The 13,804-nt window shown below is 48.5% G+C and overlaps 1 protein-coding gene across 3 annotated transcripts in view; it reads left to right on the top strand.

Moving 5' to 3' along the window:
- Positions 1-13,804, top strand: part of LOC112666666 (ultra-long-chain fatty acid omega-hydroxylase) — a 66,754-nt gene that overhangs the window by 39,440 nt on the left and 13,510 nt on the right. For 2 of the 3 annotated variants that reach the window (XM_025457858.3, XM_025457856.3), the window contains exons 2-3: positions 9,468-9,690; positions 12,967-13,111. In XM_025457858.3, the coding sequence (XP_025313643.3) occupies positions 9,469-9,690; positions 12,967-13,111 (367 nt within the window). In that variant the 5' untranslated portion in view covers position 9,468. Of the gene's footprint in view, positions 1-9,389; positions 9,691-12,966; positions 13,112-13,804 lie in introns of all 3 variants that reach the window. The other variant, XM_049098320.1, reaches the window with a different exon arrangement.

Raw genomic sequence — 13,804 nt, 5'->3', positions numbered from 1 at the left:
GTGGTTTCTAGGGGGGGCTGCGGTTGTGTCTTGCATTCCTTCTCAGGAGCCCACACACCTTGTATGACAAGTCCCCTCCGGGCGGCCGGGCTAACCTGACAAACCAGCGCTCCATGGGCGTGGGCCACTGAGCCAGTCACTAGCACCTCGGTTTTCAGATAATGCCAGCCCCAGACAGGACAGGTGGAGCCACTTCTGCCAAGGTGGGGCCCCTGGGTGTCCTTGCCTGGTGTCTGATGCACCAGAGGAGCGGGTTTGCCAGCCTCTCAGAGCATCCTGAGAGTGTCAGCTTTGAATTTCTCTCCCTCCAATAAAATAGTAATAATGGAAATAGGAATAATGGCTAAAACTAGCATAGTGCCTGCCAAACCTCGTCTCACTGAAGTGTCCCAAACAACCTTAAGACATAGTGTCTGCTATTATTACTCTTATTATTTTTTAAAGATTTATTTATTTATTTATTTATTTATTTATTTATTTATTTATAAGAGATGCACAGAGGGAGGCAGCGACACAGGTAGGGGGAGAAGCAGGCTCCCTGTGGGGAGCCCGATGAGGGCCCCGATGGAGATCATGCCCTGAGCCAAAGGCAGAGCTTCAGCTGCTGAGCCACCCAGGCCTCTGGGTAGTGCCCGCTATTATTAACCCATTTCACTGATTGGCAAATGGAGGCTGGGGGAGGGGACTAGACTCTACTCAAGCCTGCTTACCTGGGGAGAGGCAGGGCTGTGATTTGAATCCAGGTTTGTTTGAGTCAGAAATGCACATTTTAAAAGACAATGCAGCCCCAAAACAACCTTTCATTTTATATTTAATTTTTTTTTTAAAAAGATCTTATTTATTTGAGAGAGAGACAGAGCACAACAGGGTGAGGGGCAGAGGGAAAGGGAGAAGCAGGCTCCCCATTGCATAGGGAACCTGATGCAGGGGCTTGATCCCAAGACTCTGGAATCAGGACCCAAGTCGAAGGCAGATGCTTAACCGACTGCCCAGGTGCCCCTATCTTTAATTTTTTAAGTTGAAGTATAATATAGGTAGAAGAAAGTGCACCTTCCACAACTGAGCAGTTCAGGAGTTTTGCAAATTGGACCCACACATGTCACCAGCACCCATCTCAAGAAGGGAAACCACTGTCTGAGCCCGCAGAACACTCTCTCCCCAACTGAAGCATCTTCATTCATTTCTCTTAATTTCAATGAATTAGTCTTTTAAAAAAGTTTTTTAGAAATCTTCTAAAGTATGGGGATCCCTGGGTGGCTCAGCGGTTTGGTGCCTGCCTTCCATCCAGGGCATGGCCCTGGAGTCTTGGGATCGAGTCCCACGTCGGGCTCCCTGCATGGAGCCTGCTTCTTCCTCTGCCTGTGTCTCTGCCTCTCTCTATCTCTGAATGAATAAATAACATCTTAAAAAAAAAAAAGAAATCTTCTAAAGTAACCCCCACACCTAACATAGGGCTCAAATTCACAACCCTGAGATCCAGAGTCACATGCCCTACCTACTGAGCCAGCCAGGTGCCCCTCAACAAAGTAACGTTTAAATAGATTTTATATATATATTTTTTATTTTTATTTTTTAAAAAGATTTTATTTATTTAGTCATGAGAGACACACAGAGAGAAAAAAAGAGGCAGAGACACAGGCAGAGGGAGAAGCAGGCTCTACGCACGGAGCCCAACATGGGACTCGATCCCGGGACTCCAGGATCATGCCTCGGGCCGAAGGCAGCCGCTAAACTGCTGAGCCACCCAGGCTGCCCAGATTTTATATTTTAGAACAGTTTACGTTTACAGAAAAACTATGCAGAAAGTATAGAGTTCCCAAACACCCCTCAACTCCCTATGATTTCTCCTACTGTTGACATCTTCCAGTAGGGTGATATGTTTCTTTTTTTAAAAAAAATATATTGCGCGTGCATGTGGAGGGGGAGGGGCAGAGGGAGAGGGAAAGAGAATCTCAGGCACTCTGCCCTTGGTGGGAGCCCGAAACAGGGCTCAATCCCAAAACCCTGAGATTGTGACCTGAGCCGAAGTCAAGTCAGACTGAGCCATGCAGGGACCCCTGAGGTGATATGTTTCTTACAATTGATGGACCAATGTAGATACCTTATGATTAGTCAAAGTCCATAGTTTACATTAGAGCTCATTCTTTGAGTTGTACAGACAACTGATTCATCTTTCTATTTAATTAAAACATTTTTGAACGGGCAGTGTGTGCTCATGGTATAGAAAATCAAAAAGTCCCGGGACACCTGGGTGGCTCAGCGGTTGAGTGTCTGCCTTCGGCTTGGGGCATGATCCTGGGGTCCTGAGACTGAGTCCAGCATCAGGCTCCTTACAGAGAGCCTGCTTGTCCCTCTGCCTATGTCTCTGCCTCTCTCTCTCTCTGTCTCTCATGAATAAATAAATAAAATCTTAAAAAGATAAAATAACTATTTAAGACTGAACAATTCAGTGGCATTTAGCACATTCACAGTGTTTTGCAACCATCACCTCTATGTAGCTCCAAAACATTTTCATCTCCCCAAAAGGAGATCCTGTCCCCATCAGCAGTCACTCCCTTCCTCCTCCCCTAGCCCCTGGCAACCACGTGTCTGCTTGCTGTCTCTCTGGATTTGCCTGTTCTGGACATTTCATATACATGGGATCATATGCTATAAGCCTTTTGTCTCTGGCTTCTTTCGCTCAGGGTACTGTTGTGTCATAGATCAGAGACACAGGCAGAGGGAGAACCAGGCTCCATGCAGGGAGCCTAATGTGGGACTCGATCCTGGGACTCCAGGATCACGCCCTGAGCTGAAGACAAATGCTTAATTCCTGAGCCACCCAGGCATCCCTGTCATAGATCATGACTTCAGTTCTTTTCATGGCTGAGCAATATTCCATTGTGCAAGTATACCACATGATACTCATCCATTCATTCATTGATGAACCTTTGGATTGTTTCCACCTTTTGGCTCTTCTGAATAGTGCAGCTATGCATATTCATATGCAAATATCAGAACACATTTTTCCATTCTTTTGATTATATACCTAGGAGAGGAACTGCCAATTCTGTGTTCATCTTTTTGAAGAACTGCCAAACTCTTTCCCAAAGTGGCCGCGGTACCTCAAAGTGGCTCCAGCACCTCAAAGCTTTTTGTAGCATTTTTTGGGGGGGGGTTGGTGCTCTTGTTTTGTAGGGGGGCAAGAGGAACCTGGCCACAGAAAGTAGAAGACTTAACTTTCCCAATTTATTGGGATCCTCCTATGAGCATCAGATGGACTTATTACTATTGTTACCATTTTGTAGATGAGAAGACGGAGCCTCTCAGGGTGACAGCCAGTTGGGGATCTTCAGTGTGTGTTCTTTCTGCTTGGAGTGTGTTTTGTCCTGGGAAAAGCCACAGTCCACATCTGGCACGGGGTGGGGGTGGGAATGGTACTTTAGAACTCCCCAGCCTGGCCCTCTTGTGCACCCACTCACCTGGAGCAGGCTCCTTTCTTTGAGGACTGGTGCTTTCTCTTGTTGCAATTCAATGGTTTTGGAAGACATTTCCATTGTAGGGAAATCAGCTGGGACTTTTCTGGGTGGGGGTAGAGGTTCTTGCCGTGACTCGACTCAGAAGACCCCCCTGTTGCCTATAGGGGCTACTGGGAGGATGAAAGAAATGACCCAGAGAGCCACTGCAAACAGACGGTACTCAATAAAGGAAGTGGCTGATTGTGGGGTGAAACCTCCACACAGAGGTAGGCCTGGAAGATGAGGAGGAGCCCCTCGTGGGTAGACCTGGGGGAAGGACGTGCCAGGTGGAGGGAATAGCATGTGCAAAGGCTCTGAAGGGAGAATGAACTTGGCCTGTGACCAGATTGGCTGGAGTTGATTGAGCAAGGGAGAGAGTGGTGGGAGAGGGTTGGAAGGGTCCCACAGGGGCCAGGCACACAGGGCATTATAGTCCGTGGGAAGGAACCTGAATTGTGTTCAGGGTAATGGGGAGCCATGGGAGGATTCTGAACAATGGAAGGTTATGATCTGATTTAATTTTAGGAAGATGCCTTTGGCTGCTGGGTGGAAGGTAGACTGCTAGGTGGGTGGGTGGGGGGCAGAAGGAAACCAGGGAGACCAATGCTAGGAGGCTACTGCATCACTGGCCTGACACAGATTGGGGTGATGGGATGGAGAAAAGTGAATGGATGTGAAAGATATTTAGGACAGACTACTGGCAGGACCTGACAACAGATTAGGTGTAGGGAGAGGGGGAGGAAGGAGGTGAGGTGAATATGAGGGTCTGGGATATGCCCCTGGGGGACACCCCGGAGGTGGCGGGACCTATCAGGAGCATTGTTGAGACACAGGAGGCAAAGGTCACAAAAGCCATTGGAAGGGGTGAGATCCCAAGGTGTATACACAGAGGGAGAGGAAGGGATGACTTGGACCAGCTCTAAGGAACTTCAACATTTACACATTGGGTGAAGGAGTCCAAAAAACCCTGTGAAGGGGGGTCTTTATGGCTGGAGGAGGGCAGGGGTCAGCTCCTGAAGGGCTCTGGATGCCAGACTGAGGACAGTGGGGAGCCATGGAGGGTATTAGAGCAGGGGAGTGACAGACCTTCAGAAAGGTGACTGTGGTGGCTGGGGTGGCAGCCAGACTGCAGTCAGATGGCCCAGGGATTAGAGATGACCCAGAAGTCTTGAGCCTGCCCAAACGGTGACACCCCCCCTCAACCCCGGGCCACACACAGGAAAAGACCACACTGGGGTGGATCCCCAAATCATCTTTTACAGTCACTTCCAGTTGCAGATAGGGAAACTGAGGCCTGGGCCACACAGCCAATCTGTGGAGTCAGGATTAGATAGAACCCAGTTACATGTGTGTGTACACATGTGCGCTTAATAAGAAACTCAGGTGTCCACACAGCTAGCCCTCCCCTAGAGAAACCCTCCCAGACCACCTATTCTAAAAGGATTGGTCTGTATCCTCTTATGCTGTGTATGAATTTCCTGTGGCCACTGTAACAATTTACCGTGAACTGGGTGGCTTAAATCAGCACATGTTTATGATCTCATAGTTCTGGAGGCCAGAAGTCTGAAATCCAGGTGTCAGCAGGGCTCTGCTACCTCTGAAGGCTCTAGGGCAGAGTCTGTTTCCTGCCTCTTGCAGCTTCTGGTAGCTCCAGCATTCCGTGGCTGGTGGCTGCATCCCTCGTGTCTCCTCTGTCTTTACACAGCCTCTTCAGTGTGGCGAATCTCCCTGTGCCCTTCTGTTTTGCACGTGCGAGTGCGAGGGGAGAGGGAGAGGGAGAGAATCCCAAGCAGACTCCCTGCTGAGTGTGGAGCCCTATGCGGGACTCAGTCTCATGATGACCTGAGCCAAAATCAAGAGTCGGGGATGCTTAACCTAACTGAGCCACCCAGGAGCCCCATCCCTCTGAGTCTCTCTTATAAGGACATTTGTCATTCCAGTTGGGACCAACCTAGACTATCCAGGATATTCTTCTCATCTCTTTGCCCTTAACCATTTGCAAAGACTTTGCCATAGAAGGTCACGTTCTCAGGTTCCAGAGACCTGATACCTTTGGGCTGGAGCCTATTCAGCCACCGTCGTCCCCGTTTTACCTCCTTCAAGACACTTAGTGTTTACACGGCATTCTATCCAATGTCTATTGGTGGCCACCCCTCCTAAGGGTAGACCGTGTGTGTTCTGCTCATTCCCACTACATCCCCACTACATCCCCATGCCCAGAACAGAGTCACACACATAGGAGGGGTTCGAAAACAATTTGCCAACTGAATGATAAAGAAATGCAGGTGGAACACTTGGTGAGAGGCCTGGCACGTGAGAGCATTTAGAGGAAGGTCACGATTCTTTGTCGTAGTCACTAGCTGCCTTCCCTGGCGTTGCTGGGGGGAGAATCACTGTCCTCTGTCAAATTGGTAAAGAAACGAATATCCACAGCCACGCCCTGGTGAGTGTCACCTGGAGCTGCCCATGACCTTTGGCCTGGGACTTGCTACTTGGAGCTCTCTGTGCTTCATTTTGGGGAGGTTATTTGCTCTCTCCGCCACCTACACCCCTTCCAGAGGGCATATCGCCTACACTAGTCCACCTTTTTTAAAAAGATTTTTTTGGGACCACCTCGGTGGCTCAGTCAGTTAAGTGCCCAACTCTTGGTTTCAGTTCAGGTCATGATCTCAGGGTTGTGGGATTGGGTCCCACATCAGGTTCCATGCTCAGGGCAGAGTCTGCTTGGGAGTCTCTCTCTCTTCTCCCTGTGCCCCTCCCCCTCCAATAAAAAGATAAATCTTAAAAAAACCCTGATTTTTAATTGTGGTAAAATACACATAACATTTATCATCATAACCATTTTAAGTGTACAGTTCAGTGGTATTAAGTACATTCACACCGTTGTGCAGCCATCACCACCTTTCATCTCCAGAACCTTTTCATCTTCAATTAAAACCCTGTCCCTATTTATTAAACACTAACTCCCCCGTGAAATTCCCCCCCCCCAGCCCCTGGCACCCACCACCTACTTCCTGTTTCTGTGACTCTGACTCCTCTAGGGACCTCTTATAAGTGGGATCACATAGAATTTATTTTATCTCTTATGAGTGTCTCTTATTTCACTTAACATAATGTTCTCAAGGGGCACCCGGGAAGCTCAGTGATTTAATGTCTGCCTTTGGCTCAGATTGTGATCCCGGGGTCCTGGGACTGAGTCTCACATCAGGCTCCCTGCTTGGAGCCTACTTCTCCCTCTGCCTGTGTCTCTGCCCCTTTCTCTGTGTCTCTCATGAATGAATAAATAAAATCTTAAAATTTTTCTTTAAAGACCCTATAATGTTCTCAAAGTTCATCCGTGTTGTACCAGGCATCAGAATTTCCTTTCTATGGCTGAATAGTATTCCCTCGTATGGATGGACCGCGTTATGTCTCTCTTTTCATCTGCCAAAGGGCACTTGGCTTGTTTCCACCTTTTGGTTATTGTGACTAAAGCTGCTATGAACATGGTTGTGAAAATATCTGAGTCCCTGCTTTCAATTCTTTTGGGGATCTACCAAGAAATGGGATTGCTGGATCATATGATGATTCTATGTTTAATATTTTAAGGAACAATCATACTTTTCCACAGCAAAGTGGCACCATTTTATATTTCCAAGGGTTCAAGCTTTCTTTGCATGCTTGCCAACTCTTGTTGTCTCCTTTCTTGACAGTAGCCATCCTAATGAGTGGTCATGTGATCCGCATGACTTATAATGTAAGTCAGATCGTCCCAATGGGTTCTCCAAATTTGGTGATGACTACCTAGCTGTTTTCCTAGATGCAGTAACCCATAGAAACTTCACATCTTCTATATAGGGGATAGAGTTGGGCATTGGCTGATGGAAGAGCCAGTGGGTCTGAACCCCTAGGGGTGGGAACCATGGGCAGGAGTGGGTGGGGACTGGGGACTCAGGTGAGGACCTGGAGTGCAGGGTTCTACTAGCTGTGTTATCCCAGGAGGTGGGAACAGAGGAAGCCCTTGGCTGTTTGGACTGAGGGGAAAGGAGAGATGAGGGCAGGATCCATCCATTTTCAGGAGTCTCCTTGGCATCGTCTGAGGTTTGTGAGCCCTCAAAGTGATTGAGTTTGGCCTTTGGTGGGAGCTCAGGGGACCTCTACCACCTCCCATCTCCCTTGAGTTAGAGGAACTGAGAGATTCAGTTGTCTAGAATATGGAGAGAATGTAAGACCCAAGTCCAAAGACCACTTTAAGATTCCATAAAATGAGGCACGCACATCCCTGAGTGTGGCGCACAGTGTATTGTAATGCTCCATACCTGGTCACTGCATTATTAATATCATTGTTACCTACCCACTTTGTTTGGGTTCCTTCAAAAGCTGACCCTTGGACAAGGATTTGAGTGCTGGGAGCTTATTTGGGAAGTGATCACAGAACATACCAGTAAGGGAAAAGGAAGTGAACCCCAAAGAATCGAAAACAGGGACTCTAACCTTGTACATGCATGTTCATAGTTGCACATTTCATAATAGGCAGAGGTGGGAACAGCTCAGATTTTCATCAACAGATGAATGGATAAACAAATTGTGATATATCCTTACAATGGGAATATTACCCAGGAATGCAAGAAATGAAGATATGATACACACGACGACATGGATGAACCTTGAACATACCACGCTGGGTGAAAGAAGCCTGACACAAAAGGTCACAGAGTATATGAGCCCATTTATATGAAATAAATTATCTATAGAGTCAGAAAACAGATTAGGGGTGACTGGGTGGCTCAGTTGGTTAAGTGTCCGACTCTTGGTCTCAGCTCAGATCTTGATCTCAGGGTTGTAAGTTCAAGCCCCATAACGGGCTCTGCACTGGGCATGGAGCCTACTTGAAAGGAAGGAAGGAAGGAAGGAAGGAAGGAAGGAAGGAAGGAAGGAAGGAAGGAAGGAAGGAAGAAAGAAAGAAAGAAAGAAAGAAAGAAAGAAAGAAAGAAAGAAAGAAAAAGAAAGAAAGAAAGAAAGAAAGAAAAAGAGAAGAAAGAAAGAAAGAAAGCAGAATCATGGTTGCCAGGGGTTGAATGTACAGGCAAATGAGGAATTACTGCTAATTGGGGTGGGATTTCCTTTCGGGGCAATGAAAAAAATTTGGAGCTAGATAGAGGTGGCGGTTGCATGACACCGTGGATATGCTAGATGCCACTGAATTGTACACAGTTGACCTGTGAATAACACAGGTTTAAACTGCACGAGTCCACTTCCATGCAGAATTTTTACAGTGCAGCACCATAAATGGATTTTCTTTTTCTTATGATTTTTTTCAATTTTTTTCCTCCAGCTGACTTTGCTGTAAGAATATAATATATAATACATATAACCTACAAAATATGTGTTAATTGGCTGTTTATGTTATCAGTAAGGCTTCCAGGCAACAGTAGGCTAGTAGGAGTTAAATTTTGGGGGAGTCAAAAGTTATACATGGAATTTTGACTGTGCCACAGTGGGTTGGCACCCCTAACCCCTGTGTGTTCAGGGAGAAAGTTTCTATGGCGGGCAGCTGGAGTTTAATCCCACTGGGGAACCCTGGTGGTGGGTGTGGAACCCACATCTCAGGGTCATTGCACCACAGGGGAGAAGGTGTCTATCTAGCATTATTTATCAGTCATTGGTTGAGAGCTGCTTTCAACGTGTGTGTATGTTTAAATTTTCCAACACTCTGGCCAGCCACGCATGGGCAGAGAAGCCAGGAGGGATGCCCTGCAAAGTCAAGACTGATGGCACGTGGAACAGTGCATCCATCTGGCCAGCTAGCCGAAGGTCACTGCTGGGGGAGGGTTGAGGGGTTTCCTTGGTGTCTGGTTCTCCTGTGTATTGAGCACCTACTGTGTACCAGGTACACTCTGCTTGACTCCACAGGTCCTCTCGTGTATGGTGCACACATGGCCAGAGAGTGGTTCCTTCTCGCACTGACCCCCATCCCGTGTGTCCCCCCAGGATGCTGCCCATCACAGAACACCTGCTGCACCTCCTGGGAATGGAGAAGACCGCGTTCCGCTTGTATGCTGTGTCTATGCTCCTCCTCTCCCTGCTCTTCTTCAGCTTCCGCCTGCTGATGCAGTTCCTGAGGTTCTGCTGGCGCTTCTACATCACCTGCCGCCGCCTGAGCTGCTTCCCCCAGCCGCCCCGGCGCAACTGGCTGCTGGGCCACCTAGGCATGGTGTGTGTGTGGCTGGGCAGGTGGGCTGGGCAGGTCCCAGGGACTCAGCAAGGATGACGGGCCTGAAGGCTTCCTCCATCCCCCAGGAATCTGGGTTGGAGCCATGAAACAGACCCATTTTACAGGATTGGAGTGTGATTGAAGCTCAGAGAGGGCAAGCAGTTTACCTGAGGCCACACAGCTGGGAGGAGGCAGAGCTGACTCTAAGGTTTTCTCTATAATTTCAGGCAATTACCGTAGCAACAGGTGAAAAGTTGCCTGGGAAAGTCATCAGGTTCTGTGACCCAGGGCGGGGTGGGGGGACTCCTGTAGATATTGTTGCTCCGCCCCAGCCCCAGTGTGTTTGCAACCTCCCATTCTCTTGTCTTTCATTTCTTATTTCACATAAGGGTGCTAAGCATTATGTCAGGAGCTTTAAAAATACTAACACAGTCCTCTTGACAGTGCTAGGAGGTAGTTCCCATGACTATCCCCATTTTGCTCCTGAGGCTTTTATGACACAGAGACATTAAGTACCTGGCCCTACGTCACACAGCTCATAGTGGAAGAGTTGAGGTTCAAACCCAGGCCATCTGGCTCCAGAATCCCTGCTCTGTACCCTCTGCTGCCTCTTGTTTCTGGATGACAAAGCTCGCACTTTTCTAAAAGGGCTTCAGAGAGCAGAAGGAAGCCAGAAGACCCCTGAGGGCACTGAGGCTTTTGGGGTCCTACAGGCCAGCCCCTAACTGCCTATGGCACTCACCTGGTCTCCCTTCCAGGCCTAAATGAAACTGAGGGACAGCTGTGGAGACCTTTCTGGTTCAGGCCTCATGCTGAGTGCAGAGGTGGACTTTGGAGAGGCAGTTCAAGGGCACTGGTCATCCCATCCATGTGGGCTTGATGCCCATCTCTGCCCTTTCCTGCCATGTGACCTTGAGCAGATTACTTCACCTACCCATGTCTCAATTTCCCCATCTGCAATGTGGGGAATATGATTGTTCCTAATAACCTCATGAGATTGTTTTGAGGATTCTTGAAGCCATGTTTGTGGCACACTGGGCACTGAGCCTGCCACGCGGTGGTGGAGGTGCTTAGCTCCTGGGTCCTGCAGAGACTGGAAGTATCAAGTGATTCTAGAAAAGTTTTATTTATTTTTTTTTAATTTATTTTTTATTGGTGTTCAATTTACTAACATACAGAATAACCCCCAGTGCCCGTCACCCATTCACTCCCACCCCCCGCAAAAGTTTTAGATATTACTTGGAGGAAGTGTCTCAGAAGAAGCAGGAGACACCTTTCCACTCAGTAGCTCAAAGACCATTTTATGTGTCTTTTGGAGTGACTCCCCTGGGGCCAGTACTCACCAAGTTTTGCCTGTTTGTGCCTGAATCTTCTCTCTTCCTTTTGCCTCCTGACCCTGCTCCGGCCTCATCCTTCCTGCCGGGACCATGGTCCAGCATCCTCCCTGGGCTCCTGCCTTCAGTCTGTCCCCCATCCTGGCCCCAGCAGGATTCTTGAAACCAACCACATCCCTCTTCTACCCACATACCCTCTATGGCTCCCCACTGCTATCCAGAGAAAGTGTCAGCTCCTCAGCTGGTATTCAATCCCCTTTAGACTCTGACTCCCACCCTACTCACATCTAGTCCTGCAGAATGACTTCCTGTTCCTATAACCAGGCTCTGACTTCCCACCTCCATGGCCTTTGCTGGAACTGTGTCCTCCACCCCAAATATCCTTCTCAGTTAGATGAACTTTGACTCATTTGTCATGCCCCATATCCAGCTCGTACTCTTTGAGAAGCCATCTGGCTTTACTGGTGGTTCCAGAGGTAGTGGCCAGGTCCTGATGCCCCAAACAGTTGGCCAGGGCCAGTTTTGAAGTCCAACATTGACCCTATGGGTCTAGCCTGCCACCTAGGGCCATGAGTTCTGGGTGAGGCCATGGTCTCCCAGGGCTGAACCCGATTGAGAAGGAGACACGGGAGCCAAAGAGAAGTCATCTGTTGGCTTGTTCACTCATTCATTTATTCTTTCAATTGGCAATTGCTGGGCCTTGCATTTGACCAGGCACTGGGTTAGGCCCCTTAATATCTGAGCTCTCCCCTAATTCTCACAGCCTGTGGAATAGGGATGGATCTTCCCAATGTGATGGATTTGATCTTTGGAGCTCGGAGAGGTTGAGTGACTTGCCCAAGGTCACATAGCTGCTGAGAGCAGATTTGAGCTCAGATCCTTCTCACAATGGCCTGAAGTACTTCTGCCTTGTGTTTTTGTTAAAAGCAGACATTTTGGAGCTGGGTGGCTCAAGTCCTGGCTTTGTGGCAGATGATGCCGGTGCCTGCCTGTATCCTTCTGGCCCATTTCTGGATGTGATGACCTGACCTCCAGCTGCCAGCCCCTGCATTCTAGGGCTTTCTCTAGCACTGTGCAGGGTGAGCTTGAGAGTTAATGCCCCAGGAGTGACCCTAGCCAGTGACTATGAGATTGTAGGATTTGGTGTATAAACACCCCAGCTCATCCTCTGGTGGATTGACTGTGAGATTTGTGTCCCCTTCAAAGTCCCCAGGAAGACTGGGCACTGAGTTGCCTGTGGCCATGACTCCGTTGGAAACTCCCCTTTTACTGGCTGCCTTCCCTCCCTGTCTCACATTCCCTAGTCCCCTACCCATGTTTTTGGGGATCACCCTCTACACGAACTACTTGCCCTAGAACCCTTGTCTCAAGATCTGCTTCTGGGGAAGCCCAAATTAAGACCATCACTTACTCACCTATAACTTCAGACAAATCCTTTGACCTTTCTAAGAAAAATGGGGAAAATAGTAGGAACTATGTCATCAATACTTGTGTGGGTTGAAGGTATATAAAAAATGCCCATAGCAGCACCTAACACCGTGAGCCCATATATGTGTGAAAGATAACAATACCAGTACCATTTTATTCCTAACAGAGCACGTACTCAATAAATGCCAGTCATTATTATCGTGCTCACTGTTACTGTTTTTATTTCTTGAACACCAGCCATGTGTCTTGTGCCGGGGCTCTCTCATTTTGTTAATTCATCAATTTTCTCAGCTGCCCTCAGCCAGAGTTGATTTACACGCCCCCCCCCCCCAGCTCCACTTCTCAGATGAGGGAGTAGAGGTTCAGCCAGATGCCCCCTTCATACAGCCAATCATCCAGCTAGCTCTTCTGGGCTTGTTTTGAGGACAGGGGAGATGGTGAGACGGAAAGGCTGGGGGAAGCTGGGGCTGGGCTCTTCCTCACTATCTTTCCCTATCCCCCCGACCTCCCCCAGTATCTTCCAAATGAGACGGGACTCCAAGATGAGAAGAAGGTTCTGGACAACATGCACCACGTGATCCTGGTGTGGATCGGACCCGTCCTGCCACTGTTGGTTCTGGTGCACCCTGACTATATCAAGCCCCTAGTGGGTGCCTCAGGTAGGTGTGCTGGGACTTTGAGTGATGGATAACCCCTTAACTCCCAGAGCTCGCCTGGGCTTCTAGGCACACAGGTGATCCAGGGGAAGAGCCTTTTGAGTAGGGATTTGAAGGGTGAATAGGAGTTCACCAGAGCAGCCATGGTAATACAGATAGTGGGAATAGCCTGGGAAAAGGTGGACCATATCAAAGAGTCCTAGGAAACTTGAGAGGATGTCTACCCACCTGGAAGTCAGTGCCAAACATGTTCCGATAGATAATTGTTTGCCTAGGATTTTGTTAAGTGGTTGCTGTTTAGTTCTAAGCCATGGCAGCGCCATCATTTAGGTTCTCACATTCCCACTGTGGATCTCCTGGCTTCACTTGGGCTGCCCCTGATTGGTGGAAAAGGAGATGTAGAAAGGTTGCTTCTTTCTTGTCTGTCCACATCTACCCCAAGGTATAGGACTCCCAGATGTGCTTGTCAAGCACTTATTCAACCTTTAACATCCAGATCCCATGACCTCTTCTCCAGGAAGACCTCCGAGATCCTCCAGACAGATCATAGGTTTTTCCTCTGGGCTTTTCCGTGGTCAGCCCTAAACCTCTAGGGCTGAGCGTGTCTGCATCCAGCCCTGTCTGCCTCATGGGAGTTTGGATCTGTAGCATGGCCTCGCATGGAATTGGGCACCTCCAGAGGCATCAGGGGCATTT

This window comes from Canis lupus, chromosome 20 (genome assembly GCF_003254725.2).
Source record: "Canis lupus dingo isolate Sandy chromosome 20, ASM325472v2, whole genome shotgun sequence".
Classification (NCBI taxonomy): domain Eukaryota; kingdom Metazoa; phylum Chordata; class Mammalia; order Carnivora; family Canidae; genus Canis; species Canis lupus.
The sequence above is the reverse complement of the archived record's forward strand: the minus strand, read 5'-3'. Positions and strand labels throughout refer to the sequence as shown.